The sequence below is a fragment of the Chlorocebus sabaeus genome, chromosome 25 (assembly GCF_047675955.1).
Source record: "Chlorocebus sabaeus isolate Y175 chromosome 25, mChlSab1.0.hap1, whole genome shotgun sequence".
NCBI classification, from domain to species: Eukaryota; Metazoa; Chordata; class Mammalia; order Primates; family Cercopithecidae; genus Chlorocebus; species Chlorocebus sabaeus.
In genome coordinates, this window is record NC_132928.1 from 66,274,182 (window position 1) to 66,296,803 (window position 22,622).

Genomic DNA, 22,622 nt, shown 5'->3' on the forward strand with positions numbered 1-22,622 from the left:
CCATAAATGCCTGTCTTCCTTGACTTGAGGACAATTTTCCCACTATTCATTATCTGGCTTCCAAAATGAATTGCCAGAAGTCCGGCCATCCTGCCAACAACATTTGGAATAAGATGGGAGAATTTAAGGTCAAAGGGAAATAAACTGTTTCTGTCCTATTGGTCTTGTCCCTCCACTGTCTCCTTCCTTACCCCCAGTAGCCTACTCTGAGGGATGAGCATGTCAGAGACAGCCCAGAAAAGCATGGGAAATATCTCAATTTCCACGGGAATCCTTGAGTAGGGAATGGCCAGTGCTTGGGAAAAACAATACTCTTTTTAAAACTAAAGTAAAATTACAGCACCAGGGGGGTGATGTTACAATGTAATTGAGCTGAACTAGGCAACAGTGGAGGTCTCCACACTGGCTTTCTTTGTTGCTCCACAAGAGTTCCCAATGAAGAGGCCAGCAGTGTATCTTCTCTTTGCTATCAGAATTGGTTGCATTATGAGGTGGAGATCTTCTGAAAGGAGTTTACCTTGAATATTAGTCAAATAGATCTTTGTTGAGCCTATCCTATCCCATCCTGTCCTAGGCTAGCCTATCCATTCATCCATTCAATTAACATATATTAATCAACACATATATGCGAGATACGCTGATAGGGATAGGAGAAATGTGATAGTGACAATAATAAAAATAGGTAACATTTATTGAGTATTTATAATACTATACACCAAGTTCCATGTTAAACCTCTTAATGCATACTTTAACATCACAACATATCTATGAGTTAGAAATTCTATTATCACCATTTTTACATAGAAAAATGAAGGGTTGGAATTTAAGTAATTTGCCCAGTGTCACTCTGTTGGTAAGTAAGAGCTGGAATATAAACCCAAGCAGTGTGGACCTGTGGTCTTATCATCTATGTCATCCTGAGAATTAAAGCAACTTTACGATACTTAGTTATTTTTAAGATGCTTTGGGGAGACCAAGGAAGTAAGACATGGCGCCCATCCTCATGGAGCTTGCTATCTCACTGGAAGTACATACATGTGGGACTCTTAAGTATACATTACAAAAAGCTAGAGTCATTGCTTGAAAACGTGCTATCCCTAACTTTAGAAGAAGAAATGCGTTCTGTTCTTTGCTCTGTAACTTATTGGCCATGAGAACTTGGAAACGTCTTTTAATTTCTGTAAATCTCAGTTTTTCCACTTTTAAAATGGGGAGGTGCAAATTAAAAGCTCTCTGAGGTCCCTTAAATTTGCCTCTGTTTTGTGATTTTATAGTAGAAAAGTGATAAAGCAGTCTGGGATGGAGTAGTTACAGAGGTTTTAGAAAAGAGTGAGACTTATTCTGGTCCTGGAGTATTAAACTGGCATAGAGGTGGAGGGAGAAAAAGATGGTGTGCTTGGGAGTTACTGAGGAGGCCAACAGGAGTAGGTGTACACGTGGTTGTGGAGAATAATGGGAAATAAGGTTAGCAATGGAGGATGTTAGAAGGAAGAAAGTGATGTTTGAAGTAGATATGGTAGATCAGCGGTTCTCAAAGTGTGGTCCTGAACCAGAGATGTGAATCCTCCAGCCCCACCTCAGACCTCCTGAATGAAGAAAAGCCAGAGGCAAAGGTTGCATACCATAAGGTCTTATGTATATGAGAAAAAACAAAACTGTAAGGACGGAGGACGGATCAGTGGTTGCTAGGGATAAGGATAGGGTAAGGGCTTTGTTATAAAGGGACAGCATGAGGGAATTTCTGGGGGTAACAGAACTGTTCGGTATCCTAACTGTAGCAATAATCCATGTGTTAAAACTCATACATTTGTACACCCAAAAAAGATGGGAAAAAAGAAACTTTGGGGTGAAGCCCAGTGTCTGTGTTTTAACCAGACCTCCAAGTGATTTGGGTGCACTGAAGTTTGAGAACTACTGTGGTTAATACAGAGAACCATTAGAGGTGAGGAGGAAATTGTCTCTGCAAGGCTGGTCTGATAGGGAGTGCTGAAGGCACTGCAGTAGGAAAAGGGAAATGTGCAGGTGGGATGTTACAGTAATTCAGACCTAGAGAAAGGTGGTAAATGTAGGTTTGAAGAAGCAAGGACACATTTAACAGGATTTCCTTGGCTGGGTGCAGTGGTTCACGCCTGTAATCCCAGCACTTTAGGAGGTGGAGGTGGGTGGATCGTCTGAGCTCAGGCATTTGAGACCAGACTGGGAAACATGGCGAAATGCCATCTCTACAAAAAATATTCATACAAAAGTTGGAAGAATTGGTTGAGCCCAGGAGGTGGAGGCTGCAGTGAGCCAAGATCATGCCACTACACTCCAGCCTGGGCAACAGAATGAGACCGTCTCAAATAATAAAAATAAAAGGATTTTCTAGGAAGACAGAAAAACACTTGTGAGAAATTAGCTATTGACAATAAAGGAAATAGTCTAAATAATGTAGATTGGAGAGTTTATAAATTGTGAGAGTAAGGAGAATATTATAGTTACATAAAATGGAATATTGGGAAGAAGGGTTGAGTAAAAAGGAATACATGGTGCCATTCACAAGGCATTGAACACCTCAGGTCCTTGATTGTTCTCATTTATATAGTAAATATATTAAATGTGATACTCTTGAAATCTTAATTTTTTATAGCTGGAGGAGCTATTAGAGGTTTTCTCACTAAACTGATTTCCTTCCTCCCTTTCTCTTTCTGTTCCTTTTCTTTTTTGACAGAAAACAAGAGAGCTCAAATAACATATTCAAGATCACCCAGAAAAGTACTGACTGAGTTGATAATAGGATTTAGTCAAGGGCAAATCTTTTGCTGTTGTACTGTTGTGGTTTTTTTCTCTATTTCCAATTGTTATGCTCTATGTTACGTTCTATGTTGACAGCTCTCATTTTTTTTTTTTTCTGTTAATAAGCTGGATATTTTCCTTTGTTGGCACAGGACTTTCTGTAAGTAATAATAATAATAAACCTTGCCCCTTATGGAGTACCGTAGTACATGTGCTAGGCACTAACATTAGTGTTTCACATATAGTAACTCACTTAATCACAAGAGGCTTATGAAATAGATACCATTATTATCTTCATTTTACAGATGAGAAAACTAAGGCAAGGTAAGGTTTTAAAACTTGCCAAAAGTCACACATGTAGTAAGATGAATCTGGGCAGTTTGGCTCCAATATCCATGCTCTTTACCACTATGTTATTCTGTCTCTTGCTTTAAGAAACAGAGTTTAGTTTTGGTATTAAATGGATTTTCTAAGAGTTCAATATTTCACTTGACTTTCTCTCTAGGAACAGTCTTTTTAACATGTATAGTATTTGCTTTACAAACTTCCAGTTATATAATCTGAGGCAGGATTTTTGCCATGGTTGGGAGTTGGACACTTTCTCTGCCAAGTGTGGGAAAGATTTAACACAATTCAACATGTCACTTGTGACTGTAGTAATGGAATGGGGATCTGGAAAGTATCTTATGATATTGCTTGGACAGATCCAGGTGGTCATATGACTTAGTTATCCAAAACAACTGGTTGCTAGTCTTTTCTTGATGACTTTTCTTCTGTAATGGAAACTTCACCACATTTATTGTTCACAATTTCCATGGTTTAATCATCACTTTATGGTAAATTCTCCTGAACACTTACTGTTTAAGTTTAAGCATTCTTCGTGTATGTGTATGTACGTGTGTTGGGGTAGGGTCCTTTCACACTTATAGGTGGCTGGGTTTTGAAAATTTATAAGTGCATCATTATTCATCAGTTTCTTGTTCGAAGCTTCATAATCTCTTGAAGCTAGAGCTCCTGGTGTGGGTTTAGGTATCATCTCGGCTAAGGGTAGGAATCCTGGTGCTTAGGATCAAGTCTCATTAGGGGTACCATATAGTTGTCCCCTTCTGTGTTCCTACCACCTCCCTGGACTCCTGAAAAGGTGTATGTGGCTAGAGAAGATGAGGATTTGATTAGTTACTGAACCCTAAATCCCTGTCCTCTGACATTTTCTCAGGGATTCTCTCTCTTTTCCCTATTTTTCTACTTCTTTTACTTATTTATTTACTTATTTTTAAATTTTTAGGTTTTTAAAAATTTTTTTGAGACGAGAGTCTCCCTTTTGTTTTCTAGGCCCAAGTGCAGTGGCACCATCTCAGTTCACTGCGACCTCCGCCGCCTGAGTTCAAGCTATTCCTGTGCCTCAGCTTTCCCAGTAGCTGGGACTACAGGCATGTACCATCACACCAGGCTTTTTTTTTTTTTTTTTTTTTTTTTTGTATTTTGTATTTTTTAAAGAGACATGGGGTTTCACCATGTTGTCCAGGCTGGTCTTGAATTCCTGACCTCAGGTGATTCACCTGCCTCGGCCTCCTAAAGTGCTGGGATTACAGGCATGAGCCACCACGCTCAGGCTTTCTGTTTCTTTCTTTACCACTCATCAAATACAGTAGTCTTTCAGTCTTTCTCTCTGGAAACAAGCTGGCGTATCTCAGTGATTTGGGGGTTCTGGAAAACAAATACCAAAATGGGATACTCTTGTCAATTATCATTTGCCTTTGACGTCGCAACACAACTCCCTCAGAGGCAAGAAAGCATGAAATGCCTGGCTACAGTCTTTAAAGAGGAAAAATTACATGTGGAGAAACACATGAATTAACACCTGATACATTAATATGTATTTAAGCTATTATTATTATCTTTAAGAGTTGCTACAGATCGCTTGTTTTCTGCCTGTTTGCCATTGAGAGGGGTGACTGCGTCATCATGGGTGGAGTCCTTGCACCTAGATTCAGGAATTGTATGATTAAATGAAAGTCTGGTGACCTCATGTGGTCCTCCACACTTGGATATATCAGGGATCTGGGGAGATAAAGTCTGTTTCTCCCCTAGGTGACTGAGCAAGAGGATGCCCAACGAGTAGGGCCAGGTTTATGAAAGCAAGACCACCCTATGTATAACGAAATCCAACTGTGCCATACTTTTTGGACAAATACTTATTAATAAGCTCGTGTAAAATGTTTGTATGACTTATTCTATAATCTCAATAAAGTCCTAGTTCTTTCTGCCCTGACTACACCTTGTATGAAAGGTTTGCTCAGATACAATAATATTCTAAGTTGGGATTCTTTAGTTGGTATCAGGCAACAAGAAATCTTAGCATCAATGTCTCGATAGAGGACTATGTGGGAATCAAGCCACAGGTGCCATCTCTAAGGGTTAAGAGCAAATTACATTTTTAAAAACTTTCTGTGGAATAGGTGGTGGTTTCCACAATAGTGTCACCAGTCCAAATGACTTGAATATTATTATTGTGACTGGAGAGAGCCCATTATCTAATGAAGAAGCCTACCTATAAACACTCACTTCTAGCACGCGTTCTGCTAGTTGGCAAAGCATCTGACGTCGATCTCGATAGGGATAGCTGAGGCAGCTACAGCAGCCACCTTTGGAGCATGGTCTTTCTAAAGAGCTTGCAGACCACCATTGAGATGTGAATGCTTGATTAGGGCAAGTAGCTGAATTAACTATGACGTACATAATGTCATACTGTAGTGATTACAACCAGCTAAAATGTCTTATTTCATTGTTTTTCATTTCTTGTTTTGTATCTGTCTTGCCCAATTTAAACATAAACTCAATGAGAGGACCTTATCTTTTTTTATTTCATTGAAAATATCAAAACATATTATAGTGTACAGCATGTGGTAGGCGTTCAGTAAACATACTTTAAATTTGTTGAATAAATAAATGAACAAAAGGAGAGGCTGCGCAGGGTTTTCTTTTTCTTTTCTTTTCTTTTTTTCTTTTTTTTTTTTTTTTTTGAGATGGAGTTTCGCTCTTCTTGCCTAGACTGGGGTGCAATGGCATGATCTTGGCTCACTGCAACCTCCGCCTCCTGGGTTCAAGGGATTCTCTTGCCTCAGACTCCTGAGTAGCTGGGATTGCAGGCATGCACCACCACGCATGGCTAATTTTGTATTTTTAGTAGAGACAGAGTTTCACCATATTGGTCAGGCTGGTCTCGAACTCCCGACCTCAGGTGATCCACCCGCCTTGCCCTCCCAAAGTGCTGGGATTACAGGCGTCAGCCACCGCACCTGGCTTGCACAGGCTTTTCTGTGTCCACCATGGTCCTAAGAAATTAAGTCAGCTTATTTAGACAAGAACCCTGGGAGACTTCCTAGTCTGTTACTGCAGATTACTTGTGATGGTCCCTTACTGACAATGAGTTAACCTGGGGCGTTTGAGGTAACAGCTTGAACACAAAAATGAAAAGAGTTGTTATTAAGACAATCTGCTGAAGGGAAACGTTCGAACATATCAAGAGTTGAAAGGGTATAATAGATAAACGTTTCTTCTGTGAACATATTTGACACAAATGACATTGTCAGTTTCATCTTTTCAGCCATCTTATAGTTTGAAGGGGCTTATTATATAATTACTAATATGAGCGAAAGCCTAAAACACTGCTAGGGAATGATTCACTTGTGTTTAGAAACAGAGCTGTCATTTCTGAAGTCTCATCATAACAAATTAATACTACTACTACTATATATTCGTTAGCATTTTCTTCACCTTTTTATCATTTGGAGCACCTGAGGAGTATTTCATATTAACTAACCATAGAGTCATTTTCCATCATGTATTATATATTAATTATATAAATCAAGTAAGAAAAAAAATATGTTTTAACATGATATCACACTGCATTACTAAACTTCTCTTTCATATACTGTTAAAGCACAAACAATGAATGAATTTTCTGTAGTTCAAATTGAAGTAGGTTAATTCAGAAAAAGGGTAGATGGTAGATGCCAGAACGATAGATTCTTTCCACCACAATCACCCGGCACTGCCTTTCTCTGCAGTTAAGAGTCCATCTTGATTTTAGGGGCCATGCTGAGGATCCTGGGAAATTGAGGATTTCAGTCCCAGAACTGAGCTGACTTTCCACTATCATATTCTTATACTTCCCCTAAGGGTTTTCAAGATCATCCATTACCCTGTCTCGGAGCCACCTACGAGGAGCAAACTCCACTGATCTAAAGTTTTAAATGAGCAGCCAGGGAGAAGGCTTTTCCAGCTTTCAACAAAATGTATCCCTCTTGACGGGCCCGCGCAGGGACCCTCTGGGCCCCTTTCCTTCTGTCAGTTTCTGCTGGGTTCTGCCTCTGAGATTAGTTCTCAGCTGCACGGAACTCAGAGGAGCTCCTCTCCTCTGGTCTCCAATCCGGCAAATGCCTTACTCTCGGCTGTAGACATTGACGACTAGTGAGTGTTTTAGAAGCTTGTGTTTATCTTTCCTGGGTATCTGTTCCAGACATGTTCTTTTTAGTCCGTGGAAAGAAGCTTCGTAGTGTTTCTTAAGAAGGAAGCAGCCCGGAACCGATCTGCTCTCTGTTTAGTTCTTTGCTAAAGCTCACGCCTTCCCACGGCCAGCAGGGGGCATCTGAGACACGGATTTAAATTGCACTGAATTTAAACGGGATTATCCCCTGTTAGGACACCTCTTTTGGAAATGTGTTGTAAAAATCTTGCCTTATGCTTCTCAACTTTCCTCCATTTCTTCTTCCTTCTCTTTCCGGACATATGTCTGGTGTCTACAGCGAAACCTGTGATTGCCAAAAGTCTTTCAACCACAGGAATAACCTATGCCCCAGGGCTACTTCTGTTTCTTTTATATACTGAAAAATTATGGTCTCATAATTGATTCTTTTCAGATTGCTAGTGATTGCAATTATCCTCCCTGCCTCTTCTCATCAGCATATGTCCTATATAATATGAGGAACTAAATGCCCCACTTGACCATTCTCAATCTCTTACAAGGACAGAAATTGAATTCACTTACTTTATAGTGCTTATAGTCACTTAATGGTGTTACCTCTGTCCAGTTAGCAAATTAGAGACATCTTAGTCCTCAGTGACTCATTCTAAGCTGCACTCCAATATTTCACCTACTCCACCCCAAAATGCAGCTTTACTATAACCTAGCAATTCAGTTCATTCATTCATTTGCTCAATCATCAATTTACATGGCAAATCTTTATTGAATGCCATTAAATGCCAGGCCCTGTGCTAAGTGCTAAAGCTGTAATTGTGAACTAAACAGATGTTCACTCTGCTCTTGGGGACCTGACACTTTAATGGGAACGATAGACAATATTCGCATATACATATACATATGGAGATATAAATGCAAATTGAAAAATGCCATGAATGAAAAATTCAGAGGGCTCTGAGAATATATTAGGAGCAGTTTTTAGGTATATAATGTCTCCCATTGCACATTAGGAAGTTAGGGCTCCTTGAGGTTAGAGTCTATGTTCTTTATTTATTCATTTAGAGATGGAGTCTCACTCTGTTGTCCAGGCTGGAGTGCAGCGGCATGATCTTGGCTTACTGCAACCTCTGCCTCCTGGGTTCAAGCAATTCTCTGCCTCAGCTTCCCGAGTAGCTGGGACTACAGGCACCTGCCACCACGCTTGGCTACTTTTTTTGTATTTTCAGTAGAGATGGGGTTTCACTGTCTTGGCCAGGCTGGTCTTGAATGCCTGACCTCATGATCCAACCTCCTCAGCCTCCCAAAGTGCTGGGATTACAGGCATGAGTGACTGTGCCCGGCCTGTGTTCTTTTGTTTTTATACTCCACCTACCTTCATCAATGATTGGAAAAATATCTGCTATACAGTTTACATGTATGTGTTTTATATTCAATTGTTCCAAGTGGCTCTGAAGTGAGAAACAACTCGGTAACCCTTGAAACACCTAGTATAAGACTTTACATATAATTGGTTCTTCACACATTCTGGTGGAATATATTTCTCAAAATTTAACTATGTTTCTGTTTTTAGTGATTGCTTGTACCAGTTTTCCACACTTATGCATCTTAAGGTGATAACCCACTAAATTCACGCACTAGCAGGAAGGACTGAGGTGGTCCGTGGCCTTTTGAATTTTGACTTCCCAGCCAGGCAGCATACCCACACAGGGAGCAGATTTAAAATTGCACAGCCCCAGAATTATTCAAATCATTTTCAGTTTGAAATCACTAGTGTGAGTCATCTAGACAAAGAATTATCTTCCTCTGAGCCTTTAATTAAACTTTTACTCAAGCATTTTCAATTGATTTTATTTCAAAACAAGTTTTTCTTTGTAAAACAAAAGAATAACAGGAGGAGGAGAGATGAGAGGAGATAAAAATAGCTTCTTGTTAACTAGCATTAACGTAATGTGGCCAGGAAAAAATGTCTAGGGTGCAGTCAAAGAGAGCCCGAGACCAAGCATGAAACTGTAAACAAGTTAGAAAATTATCTTCTCTGGATAGTGTTGTTTTTGATGTTAAGTTAATGTCAGATATATTCAAGTTTATCTATAAAGGGAAAATAGTTTGGTGGGCTGGCGCTATTGTTTTGTTTGAATTTTTCATTTGGTTTGTTTCATTTTCATATGTTTGTGAGGCTATGGTAGGGAGGAAAGGGAAAGGGGGAATGAAATAATATTCCAGGAATTCTTGAGGAGAGAAACAAATCTAACATTATTTAGTCTTGTGAAAAGAGTGCAGTGTTTAAAGTGGTTTGAACTTCAGCATTTGTCAACTCCTCGGCCTTTAAACTTTACTGTTGTATGAGCAGAAATGCAATACTACTATTCATTCCCTGAATAATGAACTCTTAGTTAAATTTAATGGACTTCACAACTTAAATACTCTTAACTTTGTAATGCTCTATACTTGAGCCTATACCAAGCCAGAAATTGAAGCCATAGAAAGAAGTATTTTCCAAAGCACTGAATATCTTTTCTCCCTTACATCTCCAGGGCAAATATGAGGAAAAGAGTAACCTGATGTTCTGGTATGTTGGTCTGCTCTGAGGAAATGAAATATGATTTTCTCTAGGCAATGTTGTAAATGATAGTTGATTTCTAGATCATTCCACAGAAATACTCTATTTAAGCAGTGATATAGATAAAATAGTAATAGGGCTCTGATTCATCCTGGTTTTAAAAGGATTTTGTGGCATGTCTTGAGCATGTAACTACCATTTATAAATGGTGTTTTCATAGAAGGTGCATCGTGAAATAGTAAAAGAAAATGTGAGATACATTGAGTTCATATGATAGGATGCCACTTCTTTACATACAGAGTCTTTGAAAGGCACCTTTCTATAGTTTTATCTCTTGTTTGTTTTCATACCAACTTTGCTGCAAGCTAGGTTCTGTATAGAGGTCCCTCCAACATCCATCCCTCTATCTAGAAGGGAGACAGAGTAAGTTCATTTAATTGGCTTTCTGCTCTCTCATGTTTCACCCTTTTGCAGTACAGACTACTTTTACATCCCTTCAAATAACACGCACCCACCCTTCTGTCTGGAAAGCTCATTCTTTTCTAGCCCAACTGACTGACTGCTACTCATTCTCTAGTTCCACCTTTGCCTCCTCTGAGAAGTTCCCCCTGATTTGCCCTTGTGGACACTGGTGCTCCTCCGCCAGAGCTCTGCTGCTTTCTGGACAGTCTGTCCTTAAGCACCTGTTTGTGATTGTTTACACATGTAAGACCTCTCCAGGTTAAAAGCACCTTGAAAGCAAGGAACAAACCTAATGGTGTTTGTATATTTACTGCATACTGCCCGACACAGTAAACATGACCAATGAGTAAATCAGTAAGGAATCAATGAATTAAGTAACTAATAATTCTTTTACATACATTCAATTTCTTTGTTCTAATTATCCCTTAATCTCCAAATCTCCAACTATTATTCTTGCATCAGGAAATCAAACACAAATATGTTTCTGCCTTTTACAAAAGCAAAAAGTTCAAATGGAGCAAGAGATAGGAAAAAAAAGGAACTAAAATTGAGAGGGGGGATAAAGTTAAAACCAAAAGGACCAACCGAACAGAAACCTAAACATGAGAGACTTTCATTACATCATTGTCATCTAAATATTGGTGAGTGGACCACTGGGTCAAGGCTGAAACTGCAAAGAGTTGCAGCATGCATTCCACAGATGTACAGGAAGGGAGGGACCTATGGAGCCAGGAGGACATGGATTATGGCTGAAGTTTTTCATGGACTGGGTGGGATACTGTGTCCTAGTTCACCTTGCATCTCTGACTGTAATACTGCATGTTAGCCAGCAGAGGGCAGCCAAAAATATTGCATGCATTTCTCCTCTCCACTTAATGTTTTCTTCATTTTTCAGATAAATATAAAATTGGCAATTCTTGTCCCCAGAGGTAGAATATAGAAGGTTGTGGGTGTAGTAACTCCTTAGTAACTTGCAGGGAATTTTTTGTATGTTTCAATGTAATGTTCGAAGCTAGGGAACATGGGTAGTGGGTTGGAAAAATGATTGTGTAGTTAGAACTAACTTTGAAAAGCCGTATTCTATGCCAAATGCTGTGCTAAGTGACTCATATGCATTCGCATATTTAATCATCTCAAAAAGCCTTAGGATATACTATTTTATCAGTCCCAATTTCTAGGCGAAAGAACTAAACATTAGATAATTTAAGTAATTTGCAACGCCTGGAATTAAAGCGACACTTAATCTAATTCACAGTGTTATATAAGCTCCCTCTGCAGAACAGTCCCAGTTTTTACCCTGATGTCATGCTGAGCTTGATCTGAGGTACTGTGGGACCTGAGTTGGCTTTAGTCAGTGAGAGGGTCTTAGGGAAAGAATGAAAGCAGAATGAAATGAAAAGGAAATGACGCTGTAGAGATGACTACTCCTAAAACATAGTTTTCAAAACCATATTTACTAGCCTAAAGGAAAATATGTTATGATAATTCGGTATTTGTGAGGTTTTTATAAGTTACCACAGTAGGTCTCCTTACATTTTTCTTCCTAATATCCATAACTGCGAATCTTAGGCATTTACTTAAATTGCCTCATCACTGCCTCCTCTTTTGCCTCCTTTGCCTCCTCTGAGAAGTTCCCCCTGATTTGCCCTTGTGGACACTGGTGCTCCTCCGCCAGAGCCCTGCTGCTTTCTGGACAGTCTGTCTTTAAGCACCTGTTTGTGACTGTTTCCACATCTAAGACCTCTCCAGGCTAACAGTACCTTGAAAGCAAGGAGCAAACCTAATGGTGTTTGTATATTTACTGCATACTGCCCGACACAGTAAACATGACCAATGAGTAAATCAGTAAGTGAACAATCCCTGTGAACAAATGAGGAAAGTATGTATACAATAGTAAAATCCTATTTGGCCACCATGTGAACTTCACCACATCTTTTTAAGACTTTGGTTATGATTAGCATTGACTGAGAGGTAAATGTTAGCAGATTTGTAAGGAACAAAATCAAGATGTTTTAGTTTACTTTGGCAAGTATTTGTAAATGTTTACTATGTTGCCAAGCATTGTGCTAGGCACAGGGGTTAAAAGGTATTTAAGACTAAATTCCTACCATCAAAAAGTTCTCATATCCAAGTTGAGAAATAGAAATGTAAGTCAATGACCAAATGCAATATGATGAACCATCTCTTACAAGCATGGGTAAGCAAGTGCTAAGGTGACCGGGAAAGGGTAGCTTTTTGGGTCTCCCAATATTCAACAGCTTGTCCTATGGATTAATATTTAAGATTTGCCTGGTGCTTTTCTAGTTTAGAATTATGATAAAGTGATGGATAGATTAGGTTAGTTTTAAAACTGAGCATGAAAATAGTTGCATCCTGTGATGGAGGAGTACCCAGAATTCTGACCATATCTAGTCACTAAAATACTGAAGATACAAAGAAGTAGTAAATTCTGCTGTAGTTTGTCATTTGGCAATTAGTACTCATTTATCAAGGTTCACTGCACATAAGATAGACAGCCATAGGGAACAATGGATAAGGAGTCGGAAACAAAAATTTTATAGAGAAATAAATAATCAAGTAGAATTATTTAATCTTATAGCTGGAAATGGCTCAAAAACCATCTAAAATGATGAATAACTTCATTATTTTACAGATGAGGGAACTGAAGTCTGGCAGTAAAAAGTGATCATTTTTTCCAAATGTCATATATCTAATAATAGTGAGGACCAGAGCCCCCAGAAGACTAGCAGGCAATGCATGAGGAGTTCTACCTGGGAACTCTAGCACAGACAGCTTGGGCTCACATCTGTCTCCACCAAATACTGGCTGGTTATCTTAAGTTATTTAAACTCCTTTCATTCGGTGACCTCATCTGCGAAATGGAAATAATACTATAGTATCTGTAGATATAAAATGAGAGAACACATATAAAGCAATAATGAGGATTAAAATGTAGTGCAAATTAATGAAGGACATACTAAGAGTTTGGTAAATGCTATTAGAACTTACGTATTCTAATTTCTGCATTAGTATTCTTTCTGCCACAAGAAAAACACAAGTGAAATGGGATTTTGTTCATTTTTGTTTCTCTGACACAGGAAGAAATCTTTTTTTAAAATCTGTACGCACATGTGGTGTCCTCATTTCCCCTTGTGTCTCTTCTTTCAGGGCCAAGGAGATTAAGATCAAGTTGGGAATTCTCCTCCAGAAGCCAGACTCAGTTGGTGACATTGTCATTCCCTACAATGAGAAGCCGGAGAAACCAGCCAAGACCCATAAGTGAGTCATGAATATGGATTCCACTCATTTCCTCCAGAGGATGGCTGTTTTTCAAGTGTTTAGCACCATTCCTCATCTGTAGAATTACCCCCTTCAATTACTCATTAAGGATCATAAGAGCCCTCAGAGCATTGGTTTGCAAATAAGCTCTTTTTTTTTCTTAACTATCTCATGTCTGGAGCATCTTATTGAATACAGGCAGAATACTTAAAAAATAAAAGATAAGACTCTGCCTTATTTTTGAGAGACAGACATACTTATAAAACAGACAGACCATACTTATAAAATGATACCAGCCACTACTGCAGTGTGGTAAAAATACCTGCTCATTTACTGCCTTGGTAACCACTCCTGATCCAGTTAATTATGAGCCCTGGATGCTTACCTGCTGATGAACCATCTAAAGCTGCTTCCTCAGCAGGAGGATGTGAGAACATTTCCCTCAGGAAGATACTAAGGACAAGGCAGACAATTTCAGCCTTATCATTTCTTCTCCAAGATAGTGCCCCTCAAGGTCCAACAGAGGAACAAAGTCTGTTACTTAAGTGAAGAATGAACACTTGACTAGCTATTTCTATTTAATGTACACCAGGTATTTTTCCCAATTCATAAATTCATATTCTTGATTGGATTTCTGCAGTCCTCCCTCATCCCCATTCTCCTCTCCCTACATATTCCTCCTGTCAGTTCAGGTATCGTAGGGAACTATTCCTTCTAAAGAGTCATGATGTTATGGCAGTGAATCCAGGTCTTACGGTGTGCATTGGCCCTGTTTTCATTCAGGAACATGACTCCCAGCATTCCCATTGTTCGTTATCATCCCTGCTAGATGCAGAGGCTGTGGCTACCTAGACAGATACCCTCCATCTTCCCATTAAAACAGAGATACCCAGGAAAATCAAGAAAGGAAAATGGGAAGAAGAAAAGGCCAAGGCATTCAAATTCCTTCACTCTGCTATCTTAGAGCTTTGAGGATATCACAGAAGTGTGGTAAAAATATATTAGTCCCTTTAACCTCCATTTCTCTTTTTAAATGGAGTATTTGTGTAAATTGGCCAGCCTGTCCTTTTTCCAAATGACCTCAACTTAATGTAGCTGGATTGATTGGGAGATAAAGAGATGAGTTATTCTTTTTCTTTTTTTAATCTTTTTCCATTTTTTTTTTATTACTTCAAAGTGATTCTAAACAGGAAATGAGGCATAATTGAGTTTTTCTGCATTTGAAAAGGAGAAGGTAATTCAGTGTGGAGCAGCAGGCACCAAGCGGTAGTGGAGAATAAGAACCACATTTCATAGCAGCAACAGATCAAAACATCTATTTTGAAGTAAACAATGTGATAATTTATTGATCTGTTGGAATTAACTTTAAAAAAATAGAGTACTACATTTCCTGCTTTAAATCTCTACTTTAACATTCACGTAGACCCTTAAACTGTTGGGGTTAAAAGGGATTCAGAGAGAAGCTGTTTTGGCAGAAACCCTGGGGCTGACCATTTATTGGATTATTTACTTCTCTTGTCTTCCATCCTCTTTCTTCCTCCAGAAGCCTAAATTGTTTTGGAAAATTCCTTCATCTCCCTAGAGAATAATTCTGTGTCCATTGCATTTTCAACAGTGACCAATAAAAAAGTTTCCCACTCTTTTCTGAATCCATAAACCCCATCCCACCTCCTCATGTTTGGCAACTTTCTATGCCATTTATCTGACAGGAAATACTGTGTTCCACATCAGCTCCATCTCTCTGTCTCTTCTCTCACTTTAAAATTTCTCTGTATTTTTAACTCACGTTCTTCTTTCAGAGGGGAAAATAATCCTTCTCTTGATTGGAGGTATTTTTAACCCCTCTCATATTCTTTGGGTTACTGACATCAGTGTAATCCGTTTTTTTAAAACCATTTTCTATTTTTTAACATGTAGTTTTGAGTTCTCATTTTTTAAAAAAAATGGACCATTGAGATAAACAGAAATAAGTGCTTATATTCCTACCCCCTAAAGACAGCTCTGTTCCCCTTTTTGCAGTTTTAGTTGCCCTTTTGCTCTGTGGACCCTCTTCCCCTAGAAGCAAACAGGTACTCATGTCCCATGCTGAAAAATTCTCTCCCCGCCTTTCTCTCTTTCTGCTTCTCTACCTTTCTCTTACTTTTATTGGCTAACTGTAGAAAGAGAAGTCTGTACTCATGGCTTTCAGTCTTTTCTGTATCTCCTTATTATCCAGCTTCAACCTTACTACCTCACCCGAACTAAGGCCCCATCTGTGACTTGTCTGCAGCATTTGATGGCTCACCAGTTGACCTACTCTTTTTTTTTTTTTTTTTTTTTTTTTTTGAGACGGAGTTCGCTGTTTCACCCAGGCTGGAGTGCAATGGCGCGATCTCGGCTCACTGCAACCTCTGCCTCCCGAGTTCAAGCGATTCTCCTGCCTCAGCCTTCCGAGTAGCTGGGATTACAGACATGCACCGCCACGCCCGGCTAATTTTGTATTTTTTAGCAGAGACGGGTTTCTCCATGTTAGTCAGGCTGGTCTCGAACTCCCGACCTCAGGTGATCCACCCGCCTCAGCCTCCCAAAGTGCTGGGATTACAGGCGTGAGCCACCGCGCCCAGCCAAGTTGACCTACTCTTAAAACTCTCTTCCTTGACTTCTAGTCCTGCATTCCCCTCCTGCCTTCTCTTTCTCTAAGTGCTCCCACTGTTGCTCACCCTCTGGATATGAGCATTCCTTAAGGCTCTGCTGTAGGTCCTCCCAAGAAACAATAGACAACATTAATCAACCACATAGGTTTAGTTCGTGATAACTGTTATCATGGCTTACAATATCATCAATTGTGAAATGTTAGGAGCTGATATAGATATTCACGTAGTTTATTTTATATTATAAATGTCTCCCTTTCCCCTGCCTATGTCAGCAATTTTTAATCCCTTTTTCTGGTTTATTGTTGTAGTGATCATTTTATACTAAAGAATGACCTCCACACATAAACAGTACCTAGCCTGTGCTAGTGGAAAACAGTTACAGAAAGTTGTCCTGCATACGCTCACCTGGTTAGAGTGAGCCTGGTTGTGAAGACTAAGGATCTATGCACAATTTCAGGCCTGCATATGGATGTCCAAAAATGACATGTTTTACTTGTTCTTAAGTCTGTATGCCCAGCCATGGTGCCCAGGTCACCACTGGTTATCAGGTAAGGGCTCAATAAATGCTCATAAACTTGAGCCTAGTCATGAGCAGACTTCACTGTCAGGCAGGAAGGGAGAGGGGACATCTAATTCACAGTAAATAACTTGAATTTTATTTTCCTTGTTATGAGCATCAATGTGTAAGAACATTTTTAAGACATTTAAGTATGTGCCAGGCACTGCACAGATTAAAAATCAAAACAAAACAAAAACCAAAAACAAACAAAAAACCCACCACAGGCACTTGAGGTTATAGCTAGTAAGTTCTAGCATTGCCAATAGCAGTAGTAATGGTTCATGGGACTGGTCATTAAAATCTGAGTTTGGGGTTATTTGTGGCTTTCATAAACCAGGCTAACTCAGGACAAAACCGTCATTCATTTACTTATTAATCCGACACACATTTATTGCAAGGTGGATTGATACACCATGGGTTAGGGTGGAATGGGAAAAGTTCTCTGTGCATGACAACCTATACCCTTTCGCAGTGAGTGCATCATTGCCATGTGAGAGATTCAGTGAGTAAAAGCAGTAAGAGTAGAGCAAAAAGAGAGACAGTGCTTCCAGCAGAGATGGCCACTTCCTGGGCCAGGTGGCATTTACACTAGGCATTATAAAACACGTGGTTAATCATCTCTATAAATGTTTATTTTGAGTTTCATTTGAAATAGCTTCCTCTCTCTCCCCCACACTCCCACACACAGAAACTCCATACCCATCCTCTGTGGTCAGCTATGACCTTGCAAACCAGGACATTTATTGGCCATTTAGATCTGCATCTATCTTGTTTCCAGTGAAGTCAGACCTAATGAGGACTCGCAAATTCTGAGAATAAGGACAGGATGAACCTCTGTTAACTCCTAGGCTGGTAATCAAAACACTGGGCTTCATGCTGTGGGGGATGTGTCCTACTTGACTGTGCCCTTAAATCAATTTGAACCAATTTCACCCCTAAGCAGGCTCTGCACATTTCCTTTTCAGGAATTTAATCTTGGCTGTGATGTGCTGTTGTTATTGACCATTAGCCTGGTTCCAACAAGACCATTTGGGACAAATCAGATCGGATAACATGCTTAAGTTTGGTGTACCTGCTCATGTCATTTCTTCTTCCTTTGCTCCTTTATACTAACCAGAGGAAAAGTGGGGCAGGAAAGTGATTTCATTTAATGAGAATATTTATAAAATCAGGAGATCCTGTGAGTAAACCAGCCTTCCTCTTGCTCTGAGCTACTTTCTTTTGTCTAATAATTTAATGTCCTGCGGCTTCTGTGAACAATGAATAGGGACTTGGTGGGTGTCTATTATGTGCAAAACATTGAACCTACTATAGTGAAGAATGTAAGATGTGTAAGACCTTGTGCTAAACATGTAGGTATGAAATAATATGCACAGAAAACAGTTCTCCACCTGCAGTAATATAAAAGAGCCAAGATGAGTTATTAACGTCTAGTAGACAGGTCCTTTTCTGGTTAGAAATAAAACGAAGCAGAATGCTATAGAGACATACTTATAATCACCCTGTTCCTGCCATTTTTTTTCTTCGTGTGATCCTTTATACTAGCCAGAGGAAATGGGAAGAGGGATGGGTAGCTCGTGTCAGAAATAAATTTCTGAGGCATTAGTATATTTTCCATCTATGATGCCTGTGTTTCTAGCCAGGAAAACAGAAACCACCCAAGATTATTTCACAAGGTTTGTTACCCTCAATTTGGCGAGTTTAACTTGCAAAGAGTGAACACATAAAATTTTGTGAAACATCATATAATCAGGACTCAAAACCTATGCATGTTCTGCAATGAGGAATAGAGAAGTAAAGGGATTATTCATAATACTTTAGCCCAAACCTACTGCCGTCTTGGACTCCTTACATAAGTAAAGTGAGGCTGATTCTGCACCTGGGACAGCAAAATGAAAATGAAAAGTAGAACAAACAACTGTCATATCAACCAAAGCTACTAATCTGAATAATTAACCCACCCCGATATATCATTGTATACAAACTAGAAGCAGGAATTTTTTTTGATTGCCTGGCCAGTTGATAAACAAATTAAGAGCTAAGGAAATTCCAGTTTAGGAAAAACACCTGAATTGGCCTTACTATTCTAGTAAATGCTTTGTCAGTCTGTTTTGATTTGACAATGAAGAATTCACATCATAATGCAAGAGTTCGAGCCGGGTGAGCCGAAGTGTGTGCAGTCAGCCATTTTTCCCAGACAATACCAGCTCCACTTGACACATCCTGCTGTGAGAGAAAAATTGGTGGTTGAGATGAAATAGCTGCAGGGTTTCTGCATACATAAATGTTAAAATAGAAAAAGCCTAAGGAGAAATTATATGTTGGCTATAACCTTCTCCTTTTTAGTCAGCATCTTGAGCATTTGTGTGTAACATTCCAATTCAGGATATATTAACCACTCTTTTTTTTTTTTTTAAATTAGACAGAGTAAATCTTTTTTAAAAAGTCTGATCCTGTTCTAAGTGGGTAGGAAAAATGCACCTACATTTTTTAACATGTAAATTTGCTATGATCACAATCCCAACGTAAGGAAAGTATTATACACTCATATCTTCCACTAGCCTTAATTAGATGGCTTTGGGATGTGGATGTGGAGCCCCAATGCCCCCTGCTGATTCAGTTAGTTGGTTAACATGCAGTATTGGTGAGGCAGAAAACAGGAGTTCAATCTCTGTAATGGGACAACTAGATTTCATGAAGTTATATTTGGAAAAAAGACCACAATTGTAACAACTTTCATGGGATATATAAGAATATCAATTCAAGAAAACCAGAAGGAGAAAATAGGAATGAATCAAAATAGAAAGAAAACAAAAAAGAGAGAGAGAATAGATAAACAATATCAAGACACAGCTTAATGTCAAACAAACTCTACTTTTAAAAAGGGAAAGACCTAACCAAAATGTTCAAAAAAGATGAAGATATGCAATAAAGATGTATGAAAGCAAACCTAGCTCATCAAACCCAATTGTTAGAGAGAAAATAACTCAAACTTCCTTATCCTGAGGATAGACCAGCAGTCATGTCATTTCCATCTGAGAGAAACAGGAAGTAGTTATTGCTGGTACATGTGCTTCAATGCCTACTTATGCCATACCCCTTTTCTCTCCTTATAATTGCTGTAGACCCTCGCTGGATGAGGCCCTGCAGTGGCGTGATTCCCTGGACAAACTCCTGCAGAACAACTGTAAGTTTCCCTTGTTTTTTTAAATAAAGGTCAAGTTTGGGACAGAAACAAAAAACACTTTTGTGTTACCTGTATTCTTCTTCCCCAATTTTGACACTTCTTCAATTTTTGAAGGTGGTATCAATAAGGGAAGGGGGCTGCGGGTATGTGATTATCCAGTTCACAAGAAAAGGAGGGTCTGTGGCACTATGGGGGAATGTGAACATAAGGTGTTCTGAAGACTCATGATTGCAATTGTGTTCCCATCTGTCCTGCTTACTTGCGTGAGCCGGAACACGTGGCTTGACCTCCTCAACATTCTCATCAGTAAAATAGAGAAACTAGGTTTTCTACTTAGCTTCATAATAAATTAATAAAGATCAGATATAGCAGCGTAAAGATCGCTAACAAGTCATGAGTTCAAGTCATCCTAGTTCAAACTATTATACTGTCAACTGCTTTTGTGACCTGACATGGGTTGTTATCTCCCCCAGCCTCAGTTTCCTCTTCTGGCACCATGCTTCTTACATCTTCATTTAAGGAATGATAAAGGTGATGATCAGTGCAGACTCTTTTCCAAGCTAATACCAGTGCATCAATAAGAACTAGGTGCCTTTCCCCAATCCAAAATCCTTACTGATTCCCATGACTTATAGTATCAAGTTCAAATTTCTGATGTTCAAGATCACCACAACTATATGGCTGGTCTGTAGGCAAATTGAACAGTTCTCTGTTCCATACAGGATTTCTCCATATAGTCCCCTTGTGGAATATCTTTTACTCATATCTCTCTCTCTTCAAATTCTCCCTCTCCTATAATAGATAATTCAAATAAGAAATGCCTAGTGTTCCTTGACCATCCAGAACAATTTATCCACCCTCTGAACTTCCAAAGTCATTTGTCCGCACATCTTTTATGCCACTTAATACTTGTTGCCTTGTGTTCTGTTCATAGTTGGCTCCCTTCTATGATAGGTTATAAACTCACCAACGGGCAAGAGTTAGTCTTTTTCATGTAGATAGTTTCACAACAGGAAGTATATAGTATAGGGAAAACAAATATTTGTTGAATAATTCACTCTAAAAGTATGAGTCAATTTAAAATACCCCACCTATATTTCTCCATCTTTATAACAAGAATGGAATATAGAACTTTGTTACATGCTTTGCAAAAATAAGGATTTACAAAATATTTTTCATAAGACCATTATGATTAATGGGCACAGAATAGATGACAAAGAATATATGTTGAATTGTATATGAACATTCCTTATGTCTTGCTTTTGGTGTCATAAGATTTTCTGCTTACCTGCAATATAATTAATCTTTTATTATTGGAGACAGAACACCACAGTCTCTAATTTGGAACTTTCTCTGCTTATTCATTTCTGATTCTCTCTCTTTTTTTCTTATGCTGAACAAAGTACCCTGCCCTGACACATATAAGAGGTTTGGTGAATATTTATGTAGTGAATAAGTGAATGAACTAATTCATTTTGCTTCTTGGACCTAGAAATTCCATGAGGTCAACTAGCAGAATAATATTTATGTTTATTAATGGACTTATTATCTTGCCCCAGTGGTTTCTGGGACAATAGCAGATTGGCAGTTGACCTATTGATAAATTATGAATACTAGTACTCTGAGCACAGGTATTTATTGCTATTGTCAAAAAACCTGAGAGTTAGCAGAACTATTTTCATGTTTTCAAAACCATTAAGGAGAATAATAAATATTTATGTGCCCGTATGCAATCCTTTTCAGTCACACTAAAACCTTAGGGCCACATGTCTACATATTTCAGGCTTTTAGGAGACAGAGAGCTACTGGAATAAGACAGCTAGGGTTAGACAGAGTTAAAGAGAGTTAAGCTAGAGGCAGTTAGTGTTTGTTGAAGGACTGAAGATTTTCAGCTTGCAAACAGATGGTTACCATGGTATGAGATTGAGGCCCGAGAGCCTCACAGTAATATTTTCTACTTCTCAGAGGGGAAAATATACATACACCTGTGTGTGTTCAGGTATGTGTGTGTGTATACACATGTATGTGTGTGTGTGTGTGTATATATATGTAACAATATTTCATTTAATTTCTATATGCATTTTAAAATTATATATGTGTATATATGTGTATGTAGTATGTATGTGTATGTATTCTTGTGTGTGTTTGCCTGTGTGTTTATATATAAGTTCCACATAATTATTTTCTTAAGTAATTAATATTTTTAAGACCTGGGCAATTAATTTCCCTAAAGCAACAAATAGGAAAGCATTTATAAGTATTCTAATCAATGCTTTCCTTAAAAGGGACACTAATCCATTCAAAGTAGCCCAACTAAAAAATAAGTGTTATGGTATGGAGATCTCACAGAAACAAAGGCAAGCCATGCCCTCTGGGAAGCGAAGCCGTCAGTAAGTTAGACAGTCTCTCCCCTCTCTAGTTCTCTACTCTTATCGTCACTCTATTGCTCTCTTCTTCTTTATCTGTCTCTGCTTCTCCCAATGACTTGTCTTTTTCTGTGTCTTTCTTGCCATGCTGTCTTTGCCCTTTGCTTCTCTCTGTCTAGCTGTTCCTAGAGAGGAACCAGTGGAATGCCAGGCATGCCCAGATAATTCTACTCCAACATCACTGACCTGAAGAGACAATATTTGACCTATTTTCCCAGGCACCAGCTATAGAATATCATGAATAACTGTAAGCCAAAC

The 22,622-nt window shown here is 38.9% G+C and overlaps 1 protein-coding gene across 1 annotated transcript in view; it reads left to right on the top strand.

The window, feature by feature from the left end:
* Positions 1–22,622, top strand: part of RGS5 (regulator of G protein signaling 5) — a 59,443-nt gene that overhangs the window by 20,794 nt on the left and 16,027 nt on the right. The window contains exons 2-3 of the mRNA XM_007989722.3: positions 13,449–13,559; positions 19,877–19,938. Of these exons, the coding sequence (XP_007987913.1) occupies positions 13,449–13,559; positions 19,877–19,938 (173 nt within the window). The remainder of the gene's footprint in view (positions 1–13,448; positions 13,560–19,876; positions 19,939–22,622) is intronic.